Genomic DNA, 23,751 nt, shown 5'->3' with positions numbered 1-23,751 from the left:
GTACGATTGTGTTTGTTATCTATGGATGAGTATTTCTTTACATAGTATCAAAGACAAGTACTCTCTGAAGAAAAGTTCATAATCACAAATATAAACTATTAGAGGGAATATGACTTTGAATACTTTCACATCACTTTATTCTCCAGCACCTCCAATGCTGAGAATCGAGCAAGAGTGTGCTTCACAGCTTGCCTCATGAGGTTTTGACACTAGTGGAGAGACTTCTGACTATCATCAAGTCTATAAATGTTTTGAGATTGCACAGGCTAGGTGCATCTTGATTCTCATGCATTGAGTTCAACAAGCTATTGAAAGTAAACATGACCATTTTCCTTTAGATGTTGCTCATAAATGTGAAGATGTTACAAGATTGTCGAAGCCTCCATTAGAAATGGGTCTCCCTATTTGAGAAAGAGATGCAAACTATGTTCCATTCTTTCAATCTAATACATACACTCTGTTGCAAGGTGCACAAGTTTCTAATTTTGACCTTCCTCTTTTGCTTCTACGAGCATGCAACCTTCGATCTAGCAGACCATGGAGCCTTCCTTAGGTCTAGATATTTGTGACATTGACCACCGTTTTACCACACTTTCCAAATGTATATCAATTGATTCTTGCAGCGCGTGCTCTAGCCTACCTTCTCTCTTTTGCTATACATTTTTATTTTTACTTTTCTACATCTTTAGCATGCCTACCTTTTTGTAGGGGGATCATCTTCTTAACCCAACCCATTGCACTCACAATCTCGTTTTTGCAGTTGAAGTATGCATATTTTATGGTCTTATGTGGTAATTTTGATTCTTACTTGACTTTTGCAAGTTGACACTAACTCTTATAAGACCTAGCGATTGATTAGAGCGAAGACTTGGATCGTTTGGCACTTCTAGTTGCTCTTCTTGATGGGGCTTTACCCTCGAGAATAGCATGAAGCCTTTTCCTCATGAGCTTGAGTTCTTGCCTTGCTTGAGGCGACCTTGAAGGCGATTCATTTCACAGGTTTTCAATTGAATATGTAGTTCACTCTTGTTCTTTGGGTGTGTTTTTTTTTCGCCATCGACATTGACATGTTGGGGGGAGAGGGAATACTTATTTCTCCTTTCATCGTCCAACAGAGAGGGAAAGGTCTTTTACTCTTGGTGTTTGTAGAATTTAAATTACTTTAGAGACATCATCATTGTACTTTCTATTATTATTCGTATCATTAGGATATTGATTAAAGAAGGGTGCTTGGGCAAGTAAACAATTTTCTTGCAAGGGCATTGTACAAGTGGCACTGTTAGATAGCATTTTGCATTAGCATGACATATTGCATTACCCTTTGCATAACCCCATACATTGGCATTCTGCTCTTGTAACCATGCCGCATTCATCATTCAGCTTGGTGCTTTTTGTTTAGCCTTGTTGCACAGTCTACCACATCATCATTGTAGCTATGTTTTGTTGCAACAATTGTTAACTATACCTTTTGGACTGTTTCCTACTTGTTGCTCATTGTTTGTGTCGTCCAACTTTAATTGACTTTGATTCAGACGCTACCAGATCTGCATATGCTGTTCTCAATGTACTTTTGGAGGTTGTTTGCTGCATTTCAAGATCCATCAAAGTGATTGCTCTTTGGCTCATACTTTGTGCTTCAATCCTTAAGAGACCAGAGTTTGAGGTTTAATATTCACCTTGCATAATGTGTTTGCTATGTTCAGAATTGCATTTATTCATCATTCTTCATTAATATGTAGTGTTCATTGCCTTTGAGTTACCCTAATTCTACTAAGATTTTTTATTAGTTTATGCTTTGTCGTACGACTGTGTTTATTCTTTGTAGACAAATATTTCCTTACATGGTGGATTGTAGCTATTGCTTGTAGCATTATTGTCGAGTCAGAGTTGGTGGTGGTGTCTTGACATCTCTCTCAACTCATCTCTACCCTGTTCTCAAGACACGGACGTTGAGGTCCCAGTGTATCATTTTTAGTTCTATAAATCTTCTTCATTAATCATTCATCAGATTGTGTCTATTGTGTATTACACACGATATATCTTGTTGTTTATATGAGCATTTTCTTACATGGTATCAAAGCTAGGTGCTCTTGACTAACACTTGACCATTGGTTGGAAAGCTTGGTATTCAAGAGCACATGGAAATACTTTCAAAGATGCCTCAATGACCCCACCTTAGAGCCTACTCCCATAAGTTCTAATTTTCCCTCTTTAGATGCTTTAAGGGACTAGTACTTTGTGAGTCTTCAATCAATGAAGGGAATATCTTACACAAGGATTTTTGTCATATAACCCATGAAGAATACCATGAAATCTTGAGATGGAGAGACGAGAGATAATTGGAAGAAGCAAGCCAAAGGTATCCTTTTGCGCCAAATTTTACTTAGTAATATCTCTTCACTATCTTTGATACTACTTGCGCAAAATGGTTAGGGCTACAATTTGGTATAACACTTTGACATGAATGATGAGCTATCATATGTATTCATATCCGCAACAATTTGTGCTAGGTATGCGCGATTCATATTTTGTTTGTCTTCCTTTGTTACTTTTATTGATGTGCAAATTTTGGGCATAAGTTGTCATTGAGACTTAAATGTAAACTAGTATTTTTGAGAAGAGAAGATTCTAGTGGAGAAGGGCAGGTGACCTCTTAGATTTGTAAGTTTCTTCTAATGAGTTTGCCTTTTGTGCATGATCCCAAATCCACCCATTTCACCCTCTTTTTTCATCCATCTACTCCTTTTCACCTATTTTCTATTGCTTCCACCCACTCTCCTTTTCACCTATCTCCTACACACACCTTTGCACTATACTTGCATGGAGATTCTTTTTTAAATAAATCAAATGCATGAAATTTGTAAGAAATATTATTACAAATTAGAAGCGTTGCTTATCATCAAAAAGTGTTGTGATCTAAGGAAACATGACAAAAGAGTTTACTACATTGAAATCCAAAGTATACATTTTTATCATAATTTTACTATTGTATTTAGTGGTCTATTGCTATATTTTGTATATACTAGTCAAAATATCCTCCCCTCTCCTCCCCTCCTTCCCGCGTGCCCCCTCCATCCCCTCGATACTAGTCTTGCCAACGAGAGCTACCTTGCTAGACGCCTTCCATTCCATTTTGTGGAGTCACATTGGACAGAGCCATTTTACTTACCGAGTATGATAACCTTGTGTACTAGGACCATGTCCAAGGAGACTACACCATACTTTGGATGAGAGCCATCATCAGTTAGTTGAATAGTTAAGAACCACATCATAGCTAATATGATGTGTTGATCTTGAGATCTACTACATCCTATAGTCTTCCCTATGGTTTTTGTAAATAGTTTGGTTAGATTAGGACTTTCTTTTCATTCTATTGATGGGACCACACTAGACATGGTTGTACTCTAGCATAGTCCCATCATACAATTATTCTCATGAAGCTCCATGCTGTCGCATTACTGCCCACCATCGTGCCTCCCCCCTCCCTCTTGTAGCGCCATCACGCCTTCCCTCCCTCCTGCCCGCCACCGCGTCTCCCCCCTCTTGCTCGCCATCGCGCCTCCCTCCTCCCTCCTGCCCGCCATCGTGCCTCCCCCCTCTTGCTCGCCATCGCGCCTCCCTCCTTCCCCCCTCCCTCCTCTCGCGCAGCGCTCCCTCACCCTCATGACGCGCTGCGCCCCCCTTCCCGTCAGCTAATGGGCCGAGGGATCTTCATGGTTCGACTCACCTCTGCGGACGTAGCCCGTGAGTTGGTGGAGAGCTCGCCCTTTGCCTCCACGAAGGGGGTCATCTACATGGTTCCTTGGTATAGCGGCTTCACAGTGGAGTCATTTGCGCTCCACAACTGTTTTCTCAGACATCCAGTCACCCTACTGTTTCCTAGACTGGCGGTAGAATACCGCCAGTTAGTGGAGGACTTTGGACGGCTTTTTGGCACAGTTCTCCCTACTTCTTTCGCGGATGCAGTGACAGCTGCAGGAGTCCCAAAGGTATGAGTGGCCGTGAAAGACAAAAAGTATACCAAAGTTCCTGGAAATTGAGGTTGAAGGTCACTCCTTTAGGCAGGAGGTCATTGTGATTGGGCAACCAAGACAGTGTCTACATTGCCATGACTTTGGACATCACGCAACAGACTGTATGCGTTTCGAGCCCAAGGCGGCCTCGACGACGGGCCCAGAGGTGGACGCCGATGGCTTCACACTGGTCCAGAGATGACGCCCCCTCGGCAAAGCACTCTGCAGCCCCCCTTGCTCGTCTCACTTGACAGGATCGCAGTCCCCCACAGCCACCACTCGCGCCACAGACTATCCCACCTGAGATCCCATAGCCCCCACACCCACCCTCTACCACCTCCCAGGCTCCCCCCACTGACCTTGGCCCACAGCCCTCCCCTTTAGGTCCAGCAGCCCCTCCCCACACCCGCCACATACTTCCAACCATCCCACCATCCCTCGACCCTCTTCCCCCCCACCATCTCCCCTGCTGAGCACCCCCCCTGATCCGCACCCGTTGCAAGTGATCCCCCCCAGACTCACGCCCGCTCATCTCACAGGAGGGGATGAGCCACACACCTACATCCTCCTCGCACCAGTAGTCTTTCCCCTCCCACACAGCCACTAGCTCATTTGCCCTTGTCGCCCGTCACACTTTCCAAGACAGGCAAAACTATTGCCACATGAGTTTTTTCGCAGTGGCCCGTGGTCCTACTTGAGAGTTGCAGAGCGCGGAGTGTTTCCACTATCTCTAGAGTTGGGGATCTTCATGGTTCGCAAGTCAAGGAGAGGCAAGGTCCATCTACTAGCATCACTGGATGGACAAAACTACTCTTTCTTCTTTCAGTCCTCTCACTTAGGGGATTGGACGATGACACAGATAGAGGAGTTGAAGAGTCAGGTGGCGGACCACATCTCCCAATGGATGGGGGAAGAAAGACAAGCACTGTTTGCACAGCAATGGCCTGGTAGCATGATGGACATTAATTGGTGGGCTGGTGCCGAGGTCCTACACTTGAGCATTATCTTTCGAGCCCCTCCACAGTGGAGGGCTCTAAGGGATGTGATCGAGCGGCCCCTGGCACAGGCGGCCCGTTTTTACCAGTGCACGGAGTCACGACTCTTAGTGTGGCTGATAGATGCACTGATTGTACCACTTGGAGCATCCATCACTCCTATGGTCCGGTCGACGGTCACCATAAGGGATTGGAGTTCGCCGTCCAGACCTGGGGCAAAGTGTACCTGCATGCCCCATAGTTTCTCATCCTCATCAGCAGCTTCCACACTGAATAGATGTCTGTTCGGTCAGTTGTAGGTTTCCCCATGAGCTTACACCTTGCATCTTGAAATGTGAATAGCCTCCACTACAATGGGGCACGTGGATCCAGGAAGTTGATTGTTCGGCAGGAGCTGCAGCCTGCCCTTGTTGGACGGATCGACATTGCACAAGCTCACCCCCTCCCAGGCCCAGCGGGTAGGAAAGCTACTCCCGGGCGGCTCACACACTTGCTGGGAGCACGCCATAGGCACCCACGCTAGGAGTGGAGGCGTATGCACCTCTATTGGCCCGAGTCTCACCGCCTGCGTATGAGACTATGGGACAATAGTGGCAGGGAGGGTTCTATGGATCGGACTGAATATTGGGGACTCGTGCCTGGGAGTCCTCAACATCTATGACCCTACGGAGGTTAGGGCACGCAGCAGGTTTTGGGTGGAGATCGCGGATGGACTCCCAGAGGTGGACTCCTAGATCGTTGGAGGGGACTTCAACAACCTGGAGGCTTTGGAGGACGAGCAGGGCAGAGGCAGAAACTATCTTGGCATGATTGGGGAGGAGCAGGAGGCATGGGAGGTATTTCTACTAGCAGTAGGTGCACATGACACCTGGAGAGACCTTGCCTTCCATAGGAGGGAGAGGTCGCTGGACTTCTCTTGGGGATACATGCGGCTAGGTGGAGTCTTGTTGGAGTGGTTGGACAGGTTTTATGTGGGAGAGTGGGGAGGCTCTCATGGGGGCCAGATTGGGCAGTTGGCGGGCACCACGTTGTTTGATCACTGCCTGGTTCTCATGACACTAGATCCCCTAGCATCTGCCCTAGACACTCGATCCTTCCGGATCCTTGACTCAATCTATAGGAGGGAGGAGGTGACGAGGCAGATAGAGCAGCTCTGGACTAGGGAGTGGGGCAGGAGGGACCAGATCGTAGAGGAGGTTGCAGAGGTTCTAGCCGAGTCGAGCAGAATCTACCAAGAGGCAGCCATACAAGCTAGGCAACAGAGCTGGGAGGAGGAGAGAGCGCTTCGGCGGAACCTTGCAGCCACACAGAGATTACTACAGGAGGCACCAAGGGACCCCACCCTCCACGCACAGGAGGTGAGAGTGCGAGCAGCCATTGCTGGCCTAGAGGACAAATGCTCTAAGTTCTCTTTCCGCACCTCAGCAGCTTTTTGGGTGCGGAAGGGAGACACGATGTGCAGGGAGTTTTTCCAAGTGCACCAGCCTTGCACCTCAGGAGTGCAGATACGCAGCCTTCGAGATCAGTATGGGAGGACTCATTCAAGCCCAGACGAGGTGATGGAGATTGCCACTGATCACTACAGGTGCCTTTTCCAGCAAGAGACAGCCTCAGCTAGAGGACATCGATGTTGGCAGCAGGTCTGGGATCACATCCCGTCCCTTGTCACAGAGGAGTTGGGACGCCCCCTCCTAGCCCCCTTCACAGAGAAGGAACTAGAGGAGGCTTTCCATACACAGGACGGGCAGAAATGCTTAGGAGAGGATGGCCTCTGTAAGGCCTTCTTTACTACCTACTGGGAAGTGGTGAAGGACCCCCCTATTGATGGCCTTCCAAGAGATCTTCACTTCAGGACAGATGCCAGGGAGCCTTTCGGCAAGCCTCATCAGTCTTCTTCCAAAATGGGGAGACCGATTAGAGCTTTCCCATTGGAGATCGATCACCTTATTGTCAGTGGCCTATAAGGCACTGGCAAAGACGATTGGTAGGTGACTACGTCCCGTGTTGCTAGACATCATCCATGATGCACAGACAGGCTTTGTCTAGGATAGGAGTATCCTAGACAATGTATTCACCTTCTTTGAGGCGACTGAGTGGGCTCAGCACAGTGGGCAGAGACTGGCCGTACTACTCTTGGATTTCAAGAAAGCTTATGATAAGGTGGACTGGGATTTCCTAGAGGGCACCATGGTAAGGTTGGGTTTCCCCCAGGCTTGGATTCGCAGGGTCGCTGCACTTTATAGATCGGCCACCAACAGGGTTCTCATTGGTGGTAGGCGAGGGGAGGAGTTTCGGCTGGAGAGATCGGTCTGGCAGGCCTGCCCCTTGGCCCCGTACCTGTTCCTACTCTTTGCAGAGGCGATGTCTCACTTCCTTAGGTCCCGTGTGAGTGGATTACGCGGCCTCCGACTTCTCGTGAGAGAGGAGACTGAGTTGCTAGACTCAGAGTATGCAGATGATACAGCACTCTACATAGAGGGCGATGAGTTGATGTTGGAGAGAGTGAGGCTGGCTCTTGAGGTGTTCTGTTCCGCAGCGGGAGCGAAAATCAACTGGCGAAAGTCGGTTGGTTTTCTCATAGACCCGGACTCTAGCACGGAGTGGGGGGTCCACCTACGATGTAGATAGGTGAGCAGAGGGCAGACCGTCCGGTACCTAGGGTTTCATGTGGGACTCCACATCACTCCCGTCGAGCAGTTTTTTCTAGTCCTCGATTCTATTCGAAGAAAGCTGACCTACTGGAGCACGGCTTGTCTCTCACTAGCCGGCCGAGCCTTGGTGGTTAACCAGGTCCTCCTAGCGACGGCTTGGTACATCGCATCGTGTTGGTGCTTTTCCTTATCTTGTGTAGTGCAGCTTCGCCGCCTAGTTTGGAACTTCCTTTGGTCCGAGTCAGACGGCTCCAGGGATTCTCGGGCCAAGGTGGTGTGGGCGACCATCATACAGCATTGGTCAGAGGAAGGGCTTGGGATTATAGACCCAGAGTTTCAGAGCAAGGCCCTCTTGGGTAAGCTAGTTGTCCGCGGCCTCACACCGGGAGGGCAAACCTGGAAGGTCCTATCGCAGGAGGGTCTTCAGGATTGTAAACCGAGGCTTGGCGATGAGCGGAGGCTGTTCCTGAGATGGATCTTCACTTCAGCCCAAATCACCTTTCCTACGCAGCTTACTATGCATGTGGCAGGGCCTCCGCAACCTTGGCCCTGTTGCAAGTATCACATGATTTTATATATTCCTTAACTTCTTTCCACATTTGGGGCCACCAAAAATCTCTTAAAATAAGCTCTAAGGTCTTATTAACTCAAAAGTATCCTACTGCTGGGGTGTTATAGCATTATTGGATTACCTTGAGTCTCAGCTTTCCTAGAGGGATATAAAGTAGATCCTTATAGTGTAACGATCCATTAATTTCCTGAAACTCACAAACATCATTTCCTTTTCCCTCTTGATTTTTTCTCTTGACATTGTTGGCCAAATAATCATGCGGGAGGGGGCTTCATGGATTAACCGGATCAAGGTAGGGTCATCTTGGTGACAACTCGAGATGGTTGCTAGCCGGAGGTGCTCTAGCTTGAGTAGTATTGCTCGTTGCTGATCAAAAGCTTCTTCTCACTTCTTAGGTGCCAGGTAGAATCTTTTTGATACAGTATCTGATTGGCATTGTTGACGTCCTGGGCAATAGGTGATGACAAAGTCAAACCTAAATAAGAAGTTACTCAAGAGGAATTGCTGCCAAGAGGAGATAGACCGTCAGTCGGTGATCTGGAACCCCCAAGTCAAAGATCGAGAAGGGGCACAGATTGGTGAGCCCCCCCACATCCAGTGGGTTGGTTGGAAGGCCGGCCTGGCTCGTAACATTAGGATATGGCGGGAGGTGTACAGGATGGCGGATGAGGAGGTGCTGCAGCGAGTTTCAGGCTGCCAGAGAGGAGTGGAGTTGAGGCGAAGGGAGATAGACACAGCAATACCTCCGGAGTGGCTTGCTCCCCCGATACGAGTGTCGATAGAGCCCGGGGAAGTATGGGCCGCCAGGTTTTCACCAGCAGGCATCCCCCTACAGGTAGTAGGTAGAGTGGGCGGCGCCCCGCAAGGGACTTTCTTCATCGTTTAGGAGGGGGGGCGTCTGGCCCTTGACAGACGGCAGTAGGATGAGGGGATAGCTGCCCTTTCATGGACGAGGATTTGGGTGGTGGGCCTTTAGGGGAAGACATGGCGATTGGACCCCTATGTTTTCTGAAAGGAGCCCAAGGAGTAGCGCCTTTGGATTTGGGAGGACAAACCACTTGATGAGCTGGAGTGGGATCCAAGAGAGTGGCTATGGCCGACCACTGCAGTCGCCATGAGGCCACCCAGGTTCCTAGAGTACATTGCCAGGATTGGCAAACACGTACTGATGCAGGAGGATATGGATTGGGCGTCGTCACGTAGCAGGCACTGGGCGGAGCATAGCATCATGGAGCCGTTCCGACAGACCTTCTGGTGCAGTCTATGGGATAGCTGGAGGCCAAGGAGGGTATCGTACTTCTTATGGCTGGTGGTACATGGAGGCTTGGTGGTGGGAAGCTGGCTTACCCAGATGCAAAAGGAGGGAGGTTGTAAGCGTTGCGCACAGCAACCTCTGGAAACCCCAAAGCACTGCCTTTGGTCATGTGAGGAGGCGCAACTCGTGTGGAGAGGAGCATGCTACATCCTCTGCTGTACAACACCCAGCCTTGGATAAATCTCATGGGGAGCCTTCTGTTGGTAGGCACTCAACCAGGGCCGTCACCTTCTGTATGAGGCCGGGATGTAGGACACGGTATTCTTCATTGAGGCAGGATCGTGCGCAGTGGTCGGGTTGGAGGCTCTACCCATCCGCCAGGTACTGGAGCCCACAGCAGACCGCTCTGAGGTATGGGAGATCATAGGGAGTCTTATTGGATGGCATATCTGGAAGGCACGGTGTCAGGAGACTTTCGGCGGAGAGAGACTTTCATCACAGGCGACCCTAGCTGAGCTACGGACCTCAATCATCCACTCCCTCCGCGGTCGTTGGGATCATGTGCAGGGTGAGTCCAGGGTTCGTCAGGAGCTTTGTGGCCACTTTATGCATACTTGGGGCGGCCAGGACCTGTTTTTCTTGATGCAGGCAGACAGCCCCAAATGGCTCCATGGCTTCTTGCCCCCATCCCCCCCCAGACTGCCCTGAGAGGCTTGTAATCATGATGTATTTGTGTTTCAGCTCCAGCTATTCTGTCGAGCATGGGCACTACGTTGTAATCAGTTTCTTTGAGTAATATAATCAGCCATATTTTATTTGCAAAAAAATACAATTATTCTCATTATTGTTTCATAGGCCACTTATTTTAGTGTTATTTTCACCTTATTAATGAGATGACATTAGATATGGATATACTTTGGATTTTGTCTCATAGGCCACATTGGCTTATGTAGACGTTAATAAGCATATAGAGTACAACCATGATTGTTTAAACTTCATAGAGCTCGAATAGCTAAGTTTTGAAGGGGTTTACTGTTGTCATAATAGTGTGGACAACAAGCTTTTTACTGAGAAGGTTTATACCTTTTGTACTTGCTAGTCTCTTTGGTATGCTACATGATTGCACTTTGTGGACAGCTATATCTTCCTTTGTTTCCGCTCTTTTGCATGTCCTTTTGGATCAGTTTTTGGGGCTGTTTTGCTATAAATACAGCAGTCCATACTCTTGTCATTTGTTGACATTTGCAATCATTATGGTAGGTTCATTAATTGATAGTACTATTTTCAACATTGAAAGGCTTGATGGCAATAATTTTCAATATTGGAAGATGCAGATATGGCAAGTCTTGGTGCAAAAGAGGTAGGTTAAGCCAGTGAAGTTAGAGGGCATAAAGCCTGAGCTTTATGTTGTAGAGGGTTGGGCAGAACTTGATGAGCTCTGCAAGTCCACTATCATTCGGTCATTATCAAAGCAAGTGTATTTCAATGTCATTGACACTGAGGATAGTGGTTATGCATTATGGAAAAAGATTTGTGATCTTTTTGACAAGCAAGAGTCCTGTCTAGCTTGTGGACCTTTATATGAAGGAGGGTATGCCTATGTTTACTCATTTGAATGAGTTTTATTCTATTTTCAATGAGCTTGTTTTGCAACACATCAAGTTTGAGAATAATATCAAGTCTTTGTTTGTGCTTGTCACATTGCGTGAGTCATGGGACACTTTTCGTACTACTATTGAGCGTTCATCCCCATGAGGATGGTGTTAAATGTAGTGATATAGAGAGTGCTCTATTGATAGAAAAAGTAAATAAAAAGAACATTGATACAGTCTGCACTTCTCATGTATTGATTGTTAGAGGTAGAAATGGTGGAAATGGCAATAACAACCGTGGTAGAGACTCACAACCCAACAGGGTACGTCTTAGTCCCGCGGACAATCTTGTTATAAGTCCCTGTGGACATAAGTCCTCTTTGACATGTCACTATTATGAGCAATGGGGTTATATTAGGTTGCAGTGCCATAAAATGTGCAATGATAGGTGTAATGAGAAAGAAAAGGGAAAGTATAGAAAAATGCAAAGTCCACTGTTATTGTATCTAAGTCCAGTGTGAAGATAGAGGAGATAAATGCATTGGAGTATAATTTTGATGATTATATTTTTACAGCATCTCTTGATGCTACTCAGTTGACCAATGCATTGTCTTCTAACTCTTAGTGTTGGCTTATTGATTCGGGGCTTCGTTTCACGTTACCTCACATCGCCATTGGTTTCATAACTATTGCATTGTTATGGGTTTTGTTAGATTGGGGGATGACACTACATTAGATATCATTGGCATAGTTGATGTTAGATTGCCGTTTGGTACTAGTGCTTCATTTGTGCTTCATGATGTATGCCATGTCTCGGCTTTGACGAAAAGTCTTATTTTAGTTGGACAATTTGATGATGCAAGGTACTATGTATCCTTTGATGATTCTTCATGGAAGATCCGTGGCAATTTGGTTTTTGCTAGAGGTGTCAAGGTTAGTAGCTTCTATTGTTTGCTTGTTTTTGGGTCTATTGACCATGTATTGGTTGTGGTCGATCTTCCTTATATATCTGTATTGCATCATCGTCTTGGGTACATATATTTTAAAGTTAGGAAAGTCTTGACCGATTTGTAGTATCTCCTGTCCTTGGATTATTTTTGTTTTGACTCACGTGATCATTGTCTTTATGACAGACAAACTCGTAATTTGCATAAGAAGTTTGATTATATGTGTGTGGGTGAGCTTTTGGCTCTTGTGCATTCGAATGTTTGTGGCTTCATGCTTTGTCAGTCCTTGGATGGCACAAAGTATTTTATTACACTCATAGATGACTTTTTGCATAAGGTTTGGGTCTATGACATTAAGCAAAAATAAGATGTTTTGATACGTTTCAACACTTTCTTGCTATGGTTGAGAACCAATCTAGGTGTAGGTTGAAATACCTATGGTTTGATAATGGGGATGAGTATGTCGAAAAGACTTTTGAGTAACTATGTGATGAGAGGGGTATTAAGCATCGGTTGATCACCCTATACACCCCACCCTAGAATGGTATTGCAGAGCACATAAACATGACTATTCAAAAAAGAGTTCATAGTATGCTTAGTCAAGCAAGCTTAATGTAGTAATTTTGGATTGAGGCAGTTACTATTGCCATGCATCTCGTTAATAGATTTCCATGTACTGCTCTTGGTGGTAGAGTTGTAGAGGAGGTATGGTCTAGGAAACCTTCCTCGTATGTGTACTTGCGTTTCTTTCAATGTGAGACTTTTTGCCATATTCTTAAAGACGAGCGCAATAAGTTGGATCTGAAGTCTGTCAAATGCATCTTTCTTGGATATGGAGATGTAGGTAAGATGGCTTGTTATCTTTGTGATTTGCAAGCTCGGAAGGTTATCCATAGCCATGGTGTTACCTTCCATGAGAATAAGATGCATGAGACCAGTGCACGTAATTGAGATACACAAGGTGATCTTTTAGAAAGAGCCTCTTGTCACAATACAGCCAATCCTAGTGAGACAGCTTGTAGTTGATGAAGTAGTGGTCCAAGGTTTGCACGTTGTGTAGGATTATGATGTTTGATAGAGAGGATAGGCTGTACATGTCCCATAGCCAATTTTGAGGCGCTTTGCTAGAGCTTCATGTCCTCCAACTCGTTATGAGCTCTCTATGGATTATGTCATGGTAACAGACTCTACTAAGTCTCTTATGAGGAGGCTATGTGCAAAGGTAATTCTCATTCTAAGGAGAGGGCTATGCAGTTTGAGTTTAATTCACTAGAGAAGAATTGTATATGATAGACTCTACTGAGTCTCTTATGAGGAGGCTATGTGCAAAGGTAATTCTCATTCTAAGGAGAGGGCTATGCAGTTTGAGTTTAATTCACTATACAAGAATTGTATATGAGACTTAGTTTCCTTATTTGATGGGAAGCATGCATTGTTATGCAAGGGGATGTACAAGTTGAAGAGTACCCTTGGTCACCCTAAGCTCGTATATAAGACTAGTTTGGTTGCAAAGGGTTTTAAGCATGAGCACGGTGTTGTCTTCGATGAAGTATTCTCTTTTGTAGTCAAGATGACTACTCTATGCTTGGTCTTGGCCTTGGTTGCTCAGTTGGATTTGGATTTTTATTAGATGGATATCAAGATAGCTTTCTTAAATGGGGATTTGCATCATGAGATTTATATGTAATAGCCTAAGGGGTTTACATAGAAAGGCAGAGCACATCTAGTGTGCAAATTAAAGAGGAGCCATTGATGTTTTCATGCATTCGCAGGGGTATTTTTGCATTGAGATGAATCTGTGTTTATACACCAAGAAGGCCTGTGATGGTAGCCTTATTATCTTAGTGCTTTATGTTGTTGATATGCTTATGGTTAGGAGTGCTCAGGTTGAGTTGGATGCTTTAAAGACTTAGCTCAAGAAGAGCTTTGAGATGAAGGACATGGGGCATGTCTCACGTATACTTGGTAAGTGTATTATGCACAATCGCTTCGAGGGACTTTTATATGTGTCCCAAAAGGAGTATACATTGAATACTTGAACAATTCCATATGTAGGATGTTAAGTCTATTGGCTGTTCTTAACTTTTTCATGTGAAGGTTAGTTAGGTCGATTGTGAGCAGTCAGATGATGAGAGAGTCAAGATGGCCAAGGTTGCATATTGGGCAATTTGATGTATGCCATGATAGCCACTCCACCTAACATAGCATTTATAGTAGGAGTTGTGGCACGTTATATGGCTCCACCTCGTAGGCAACATTGGGATGTTGTGAAGGATATTATGCGATATCTTAAAGGAGTGTAGATATGTGTATTTGCTATGGTAGCTAGGATACTGGAGTTGTGAGCTACATTGACTTAGATTATGCGGGACATATATATAGTAGGAGATTCACCTTTGTATATGTCTTTATCTATGCTGGAGGTGCTATCTCTTGGATGTCTAGGGTGCAAAAATACACGGCCTTGTCTACTACCGAGGTTGAGTATATTGTGGCCATTGAGGCTTGCATGGAAGCCCTATGGTTAGGTCTTGTTGTAGATCTTGATATGACTATGACTTCTATCTTGCATTCAGATTCGATGAGTGCCATGTAGTTGGCTCGTAATCCGGTCTTTCGTGCGAAGACAACACATTGAGGTGTGCTATCACTTCATCAAGGAGGTGGTAGAGGACAAGTCCATTGAGCTTGTCAAGATCGAATCCTGCAGCTTTTCTTACTAAAAGCCTCCTAGTGGAACGATATACCTTCCTTAGGAGGTTGATGGGCATAGGATGAGATGATGGAATCAATCTTCCTTCTTCGAGAGGGTGGTAATTTCCAGATTAAGCACTTAATTACTACCATTAGCAAATAAACATAAATTGAAATGTATAATTTTCCTTAATAATCTTGGACAATAGATACCCAGTTGGCCCCAAAATTGGCGCCCCTTTTGGTATTTCTTTAACTTTAATTGCTAATGGATTGAGTACAAATTGAGATTCCACAATCTCTTTTTTTGATCCAAAAAGCCCCTTGTTGTACATACAATTAGTAAGCAATTTGGGCCAATTGCCACTTGATTTTCACCCAAGAATTACACAAATGGAACCACCAACTGGCCAAATGTTTTCCCAGTTCATAATGGATGGCTTGACATCTGAAATCCCTATCAATTCCATGAACTTCAGGCATTGATTTCTGTCTACGATGCCTTCTCTTGTTGGCACGGGTCCCAAGGTGGTTGTTAGACCCTAATTTTTACAAAGTTTTAGGGTTTATAGGACAGCAAAGACCTCTCTGCTATCTATCAAATTGGACTAAGGTTTGCTCAAAATGGCTGGGAAATGTTGAGATTTCTTGAGAATGGATTGGAGAAGGTGAGAGAAAGCTAAGATGAGAATGAAATCTGATTTTCTTTGCGAGAAACCCCTAAATTTTACCTGTTTCTTGCTCCAACTTGCATTTAATGCAGTCACCTATTGCCAAACACCTCCAAAATGCTGTCACCTGATCAACAATGCTGTTTCCAGCCCCTGGAAGGCAACTCCTTGTTGTCCCTTGCTCGCTGAGACCCCTAGATGGTTGTCTTGTGTAGTAAATTGCTGTTCTTTGATGAGAAAATGAACCAGTAGCTCTCTCTCTCTCTCTCTCTCTCTCTCTCTTTCTCTCTCTCTCTCTCTCTCTCTCCCCCAAGCTGTAAAACTAATTGAATGCTGAGACCCGGCCCCTAAAAACGTTTTCTTAATTTGCATGGGCATTTTTGCCAATGGCAACTTTCTAAGTCCATTTTTCAGCAAACTTGCATATATACTTCTTGTAGTAAGAGCATAAACCAAGAAGCTGTGAATCTCATGCACATTCCTCAAAGGTGGCCTTGATCGTATTGCCTCAACCTTTGTAGGGTCCATGCGAATACCATCAGCTGACGATACAATATGCCCCAAGAAGTGGATTTTATGCAAGAAGAATTCACTTTTCTTGTCAACGATAACTAGCCTATACTTATACAACTCATTGAATACAACGTCCAAGTGTCTTCTATGCTCTACCTCGTTCTTTGTATAGTCAATCATGTCATCAAAGAGACTGCCAATAAATCCTCTATGTGCCTTGAAGATGCGATCCATCATCGATTGAAAGTGGCAGGAGTATTCGTAAGCCCAAAAGGCATGACAAGGAACTCATATAGCCCAAAAGATGTTCTGAAAGTTGCTTAAGACACATTCCCAGTCTAATGCGTATCTGATGATACCTGCTTTTTAAATCTATACGGTTGAATATGACTGCCTCTTGCAATCTATCCATAGCATCATTGATCCAAGGAATTGGAAATTGATTCTTTATCGTGATTTTGTTTAGAGCACAATAATCAATGCACATACACTATGAACCATTCCTTTTTTGCACCGAAAGCACTATAGAACAAAAAGAAGAGGTGGTGGGCTGAATCAACCCTTTTTCTAGCAGCTCATTCACCTGACTCATAATCTTCTCTCGTTGGGTTGCACGGACTTTGTAGGGTGGCTTATTAGGTGGGCTACTTCTAGGGATAAGATGTATGCCATAATCTTCTGGCTTTTCAGGCAGTGGCTGCCCTTGAAGTGACTGAGAGAAGCAAGTAGCATACATTTTTGGAAATGACATGCGATTCTCCTCTAACTTAGATATGTTTCCAACATTCTTGCCATCATCTTTATCCAGAGTAAAAACCAAGTATGCTGAAAGATGATTTTTCATTACTTTAGAAATGGCAGCTGTAGATACAATAGGGAGAGATTCACTTTTCAACTTTACATCAAGTGTGAGTATCTTTCCCTTATGCTGAATAGTGATTTTTTTCGCAAAAAAATCAATCTCTGCATGTACACCATGACACCATGGCATACCAAGCAATACATCACAATCCTTAAGTGGAGTAATGAAGAACTCTGCCCTGTTCACATATCCCTGTATATGCAACCGAAGCTTTCCAATGAGTGGTGTGACAAGCTTTGCATAGCCTTTACATGCCATTCTAGCTTCCCCCATGGGTCCCATCTCACCCTCTCTGATACTTAGGTGGGTTGCCATGTCAACATAGATGAAGTTGGCACGCACGTGTACCATTATCAAAGAAAATCAATGCATGTTGATCTCTAATTTGCCCCACGCTTTGCACAACTAAGTAGCATCATCATTGATTTGATCACTTACAACATCGGGCACCAAAAACATTTATTTGCAGCCATCAATTTCCTATGTTGTCCCAATATTTTCAAGCCCTTTCTTTACTGATTTGGCCCCTTTTCAAGTTGATTTTCAGAGCTTCAAATGAAGACTATGGCATTACCTTCGGTACACCGTGCTGTCTCGAAGGTGTAGAAGATGTCTTCTTTTGCTTGCCTTTGCTGTCCTTCGGAGCACTCAAAAATTGGGTAAATTGAGGATCCTTTACCAATTCAGCAAAGAGATTGTCATTGGATTCCTGAATTGGTCATCAAATTCCTCCTCACTTTGCTAGTCATCAGCCTTCTTATGCCCTGAAGGCCGTGCATCTTGCCTAATAGCAATATTTTCAGCTTGCTGTCCATGGTTTGAGCCTTGTCCAAGGTCAAGCATTGCATTTTCTTCATTCCCATGTGAATGTTCATACTAAGAGGCATCATCAGTGCTTGAGTCTATGTCAGTGTATGAAGACATATTGCTGTAATTTCTCTGCTGAGAGTAAAAATCAATACTAGCACAAAGCTTTGGCTTGCAATCAAGTGTCTCGGGCCCACCAAATGAAGGGATTGAGTGGTATGCTGGCAATGGAACCATGGAACCAGCCTTCTTTCTTGGAGAGGGTGGTAATTCCCTAATTAAGAACTTAATTACTATAATCAGCAAATAAACATAAATTGAAATGTACAATTTTTCTTAATAATCTTTGACAATAGACACCCGGTTGGCCCCAAAATTGGCGGCCCTTTAGGTATTTCTTTAACTTAAATTGCTAATGGATTGAGTATAAGTTGAGATTTCACAATCTCCTTTGACGATCCAAAAAGCCCCTTGCTGTATATACAATTAGCAAGCAATTTGGGCCAATTACCCCTTGATTTTCACCCAGGAATTGCACAAATAGGAGAACCAATTGGTCAAATGTTGCCCCAATTCACAATGGATGGCATGGTGTACGATGCCTTCTCTTATTAGTACGAGTCCCAAGGTGGTTGTTTAACCCTAATTTTTACAGAAATTAAGGGTTTACAACAGAGATCTGTTGTCCAACAAATTTGATCAAGATCCACTCAAAATGGTTGAAAATGCTGAGATCTCTTGAGAATGGGTTGGAGAAAGTGAGAGAAAGTCAAGATGAGAAAGAGATTTGATTTTCTTTGCGAGAAACCCCTAAATTTTACTTGCTGCCTGCTTCAACCTACATTTAATGTAGTCACCTATTGCTTGCCAAACACCTCTAAAATGTTGTCACGTGATCAGCAATGTTGTTCCTAGCCCCTGGAAGGTGACTCCTTGCTATCCCTTGCGGAGACCCCTAGATGGTTGTCTTTTGCAACAAATTGTTGTTTTGTGAGTAGACAACAAACTTGTACTTCTCTTCCTCTCTCTCTCTCTCTTCCAAGCTATAAAACTAATTTAATGGCAGAGACCGAGCCCCCAAAATCGTTTTCTTAGTTTGCATGGGCATTTTTACCAAGTGGTAGCCTTCTAAACCCATTTTTCATCGTTATCCAGTTATTTAATTAATTTTCAGAATTAAATAATCCTGAAAATTAATTCTAGCCTTTTTGGCTCTGTCTAGAATTAAATTTGTCCATCTATGATTAAATTGGCTAGGCCATTTGCAACTTGGAGTGATCCTCAATCTTTGTTGATCCTCAGACTCGCATTAATTAATTAATTAATGCTAGTTCCTAGTGTCACCATTGACACTTATTGGCCAAATAACCATCCTAGGGTCAAAATTGACACCAATTGACCCCCAAAGTCCAGTTGGCATAACTTATCACAACTTTTGTCTTTGACATCCATTGCATCGTTGTGGTCCTTGGTCTGTTACCATAATATAACTACCATATGCATCACGTGCTAAACAACCTTGCACTGTTAATTAATAACTTAATCAAATGTTATCAGCAAGATTAAAGCATCTCAAAATTTTGCGTACTTGTGATAGATGACATCTTTTCTCATCTTGTTATACTCTATGTACATGTATTTTTTTAAAATTTACTTTTACTCCTCATTGAGGCACATTTGTCTTTAAGTGGGAGGTTGTTAGGGGCTAAAGGCCACCCGTGCCTAGTCACCTACATTACAGACCTGCACACCCATCATTGTCACTTTATTTTTATTCTTTTAGTGACAGGTAGAATAAGGGAAGGTAGGTCACACATTGTGATGGTTCGAGTTCCCACACATCGGTCTCTCTTCTTCCTCCATAGCTCTTGCACTCTTCTTGCTTCCGCTTGTGCTTTCTATCTTACCTTTCCCTTTTGAAATTTTCAGCTACTATACTATGCTCTTGGGGGGTCCTACTTCTCTAGGCACACATTCTATGTGTTAGATTGCTATGTATGAACCTGCTGTTGAAAGGTGCGACTGTGTATAGGAGTCCCCCTTCCAAACCAAGTGGCACCTTAGGAAGCTCAACCAGAAAGAAATTGATAGTGTGTATCAAGCCCCATACCTTAAGGCGTAGACAGCTGGGGGTGTTACCAAGAGGCTAGTGGCAATGGGCAAAGGGCAGCTCTCTGGGCATGATTGCAGCTCCAATGGATGGGCAACAACTTGCAGGGAGAGGGGCAGAATCTGGTGGAGAGGCTAAGATGATGATGATGGAGAGTTGGCACATTGTGGGGCATAGGGATGAATAGGAATGCCTACAATATGTCCTTTTATAGAGGATCTTTGGGCAAATAAAATATCTTTTTCGTTTAAGAATTCTTTTGGGGCCGTTTTGGTGTAGTGTGATAAATATTCTGGAATTAAGGCCTTTAGTTTTACTTGCTTAACAAGCCTTTGTTAGCTCCTCAAGTACTTTTGTTGTTGCCACACTCACTTTAGGACAGCCATGACGTCATCTCATGCTACAGCCCAAACAGCAGCTCTGCTGATTCTAGCGTTTGCTGCCCCCGTCTGCTGCTTAAAAGATAGATTCTACAGCCATGTTGATGCTTCGGCCTGTTAGGCTGCTGTTTGCATCAAAGTGCTGCCTCTGCTGCTCGACAACTGCACCCTACTGTCCTCTTGCTGTTCCAGCCTGCCAAGCAGCAGTGTTACATCAAACTTTGGCTGTTTGATGCCCCAATGAGAGGCTAGATGAGGCTTTAGAATCTATTTAAATTAGGGTTCATTAGGTCCAATTTCGAGTCCTTCAATTGGGTTGCAATGAAAAATGAGTAATTGCTGGCTAGCCCATTGTGGCTTCCAGTCTGGCAATGCATGAGATGATTTGGCTTTTCCTTGCTCATGTTTATCTTGCTTTACAAAGGATACCTCAAACATGTGCTGAAGGGTAACAAGTAGCTTGAACTTATGGACTTAAGGAGATATGAGACTGAGACTTGGAAAACTTTGTTTGGTTGGCACTGGATGCTATAGACTCTATGAAGCTACTGCCTGCATTGCAGGGACTGTGATGTGCCTCGAAACATTGAGGAAAATGGGAACAAATTGTCATTGAAGACAGCAAAAGGAGTGATGCCTTGTTTGCTGATTTATATTTGAGCTGAGTACAAGATTGAAGACTGCAGACTGGACTGATGATTGGGCTAACTTTATATCTGATTTGTGATATTGCTCTATAAATAGGAATATACTGGACTGGCTGACCTACACTGATAAGTTCTAGGCCATGTCTTGTGGATTCACTGTGGATCATTATCATTGTGCGGAGGGAGATTTGAACAAATTTGTTTGTCAAGCAGACTACTTTCCAATTCAGGATTTGAATTCAGTCTCAACACAAGGAGATGGTTTTGCCTGGAAGTGTGTGAAACTGCTGCAAAAAGGGCTGCTGATTTGGAATTGAGGATGTTAACTGATTTGCTAACTACTGACTGAGGCTCTAACTAATTTGTGGAAATGTCTATTGGAATTGTTAGTCTGAGATTGGAAGGTGGTCATTTGAATACTGAGTTTGCTTTTGATTGCTCCCTTCAAAATAGGAAAGAGGAAACTGAAGTTTGACATCAATAGGCATAGAGTATGAAGATGTTGGTGAAGCCTCTCAATCCTATTATTATGTTGAGGACAAATGCATTGGATAGAACCATTACATTTCTCAAAGTTTTGAGTAAGTTTCTCATATAGAGTACTTTTAAAGTCAGTAAATAGTAACAACGGACTTAGTTGCCATGAATGCTGTGTTGTTTATAGTTTCAACTTATAAATGGATAATCGATTATAACTTGCCAAAGCTTATGTCTCATAGGATGCAAGGGATTCTTGTGGTGTGGACTAATATATATTCTGGTTTCACTAACCAATCCATGCTATTGGAATTATGTACATCCCATTTGTGTAGTGAGCATGCTGTTGCACATTATGTATATCTTGAGTGTGAAGGGTGATATAAAAAAAGTGGTCTATTTTTGGAACTTTTCCTTTTCAGCTGTGAGTTGTACATCGTTTTGTCATAATATTTAGTTTTTGTGGAGCAAGGTATTTGAAAAGCATCTGAAATTTGAGTTTATAACATATGCACATGTTATATATTGTTTTTAGGAGTTTGGGACAGCTGAACAGGATGCTTATAGACGCGATCTAACCATCAACAGGTTCTCAAACAAGCCATGCCTTGTATGTCCTTCACATTGCAATTTGTTGTTACTTCAATATGTGCTTTCTCTATCTGAAGTTATGTTCTATCATATAACATCATACATGTAAGGTTATATTAAGGGTTACACACCAGCGAGCAAGATATTATAGATTATAGTCTGTAACTTGCTCTTATGTGTCGTTTGGTACTTGTCAAATCTATTGTAGGTGTAATGCCATCATTCTATTCCTAGGATCTTATTGTGTAAGATTGAATATACCTTTGGTTATCAAACCTGTAGTAGGTGTAATGTCATGTTGTTTCATGTTCTCATTCTATTCCTGGGACCTGAAGTGTTCTTTCGTGTCAATGTTTGATAAATCAGTGGGTGTTTTATCTATCCTCTTTGTATGCTACTATTAAAATCCACTTGTTAGCAGTATCGAGGCTACCTTGTTGAGGAGTCAGCAGAGTTTCATGAATCTCATGTTAGAAGGCTCACACGTGTTTTGTGATTGATGGCCTCCATCCTTCTCATTGCCCTCCTTACAATGAGGCAACATAACATTTTGCCTTGATGGCTAGAAAGATAATTAGAGTTGAACATATAGATAAGGCTACAAGATATGACTGCAAATGTGGCCAGAGTGTTTGTGTAATATGGCTTTCCAATTTAAATATGGAACATTTTAAAGCTTCAACACAGATTTTGAGTTTCTTTGCTTTTTTCTTTGAGGGACCTAATTGCATTAATATATTAAGAAACGAGGTGTAATAATTGCTTCTTGCAGTCTTTTTTACAATATCAATACAAGCTCAATCGAGGATTTCACTGGAAAAGGTATTCTTTTCTTAGAATGAAAAAATGAAATTTCTGGATGTGATTTTGTTTTACCATGGCATGCACGTAATTGTACTTTTGGCATGGTGTCAATCATGTCGTTTCCTTTTAGGTATATCTCATTTAAAGACTGGAGTCATTGCAACACCTTTGCCTCCAAAGAGCACATTTATGGATGACCCGCTTCGCGTTCTGAGAGCAATCCGCTTTGGTGCGTAAAATTTTCAAGCAAACAGAGATTAAGCTATTGCATTTGTCCTTAAGAGCTTATGTTGTTATTTTGTGGTGCAGCGGCAAGATTTCAATATAAGCTACAGGAAGATTTGAGAATAGCAGCTGCTGATAAGGATGTAAAGGATGCACTTGCAAATAAAATCAGTAGAGAACGTGTTGGGCATGAGGTTAGTTAATAGGATCAGAATTCAATGTAGTATGTTTTGCAAGTTTGGTATCTCTTCTTGTCCATGATGGATCAACCAATGCTTTACAGGTTGAGTTAATGCTTATGGGTGATCGTCCAGTGCAAGCAATACAGGAAATGGTGAATCTGGGTATATTTTGGACAGTATTTGCTTTGCCACCAGAGCTTGAGTCTTCCGTACCGAAGGAGATAGACAGGTACTTATGGCGTCCTCCTCCTCCTCCTCCTCCTCCACCACCACCACCACCACACACACCCACACTACCACCCCACACACCACATCCCACACACCCATCCCTGTAGCATCCCCCTCCCCTTCTCTTCCCCATTACGAACCTTCATGGGACTTCAAGTTATAACCTATTATGGGGCAGAGAAATGGCACAATGGAAAGGCACACAAGATATACCAATAAGGAATCCTTTGTATTCATGATATAGAAAGATATAAATTGAGACACATCTTAGGACTACACCCTTGTGATGACACACATGTGAGGGCTCACTACCGAGCCTAGGAAATCACATGTAGAAGCACATCCGAAGCAAAACTTGAGTGACTATTACTTTCTATATAGGTGTATATGTAGGCAGCGCTATTGTATATCTATAAAGCCCTTACACTCACCCCCGCTTAATGGATTGCTGTTCTCACACTCAGACCGGATTTTGGGTTGCAGAAGTAGAGATATCATTGAAGTTCTTGTGGTGGTGTCCATGGTTGGAGTGCTCA

The 23,751-nt window shown here is 43.6% G+C and overlaps 1 protein-coding gene across 3 annotated transcripts in view; it reads left to right on the top strand.

The window, feature by feature from the left end:
* LOC148026958 (tRNA nucleotidyltransferase cca2-like) overlaps positions 1-23,751 on the top strand; it is a 54,693-nt gene that overhangs the window by 20,744 nt on the left and 10,198 nt on the right. For all 3 annotated transcript variants that reach the window (XM_087691502.1, XM_087691501.1, XM_087691503.1), the window contains exons 4-8: positions 21,721-21,773; positions 22,549-22,598; positions 22,711-22,809; positions 22,890-22,999; positions 23,089-23,216. In XM_087691502.1, coding sequence (XP_087547628.1) covers positions 21,721-21,773; positions 22,549-22,598; positions 22,711-22,809; positions 22,890-22,999; positions 23,089-23,216 — 440 coding nt within the window. The remainder of the gene's footprint in view (positions 1-21,720; positions 21,774-22,548; positions 22,599-22,710; positions 22,810-22,889; positions 23,000-23,088; positions 23,217-23,751) is intronic.

Source organism: Lygodium microphyllum, chromosome 13, assembly GCF_053477565.2.
Source record: "Lygodium microphyllum isolate KBCC chromosome 13, Lygodium_microphyllum_v1.1.10, whole genome shotgun sequence".
Classification (NCBI taxonomy): domain Eukaryota; kingdom Viridiplantae; phylum Streptophyta; class Polypodiopsida; order Schizaeales; family Lygodiaceae; genus Lygodium; species Lygodium microphyllum.
The sequence above is the reverse complement of the archived record's forward strand: the minus strand, read 5'-3'. Positions and strand labels throughout refer to the sequence as shown.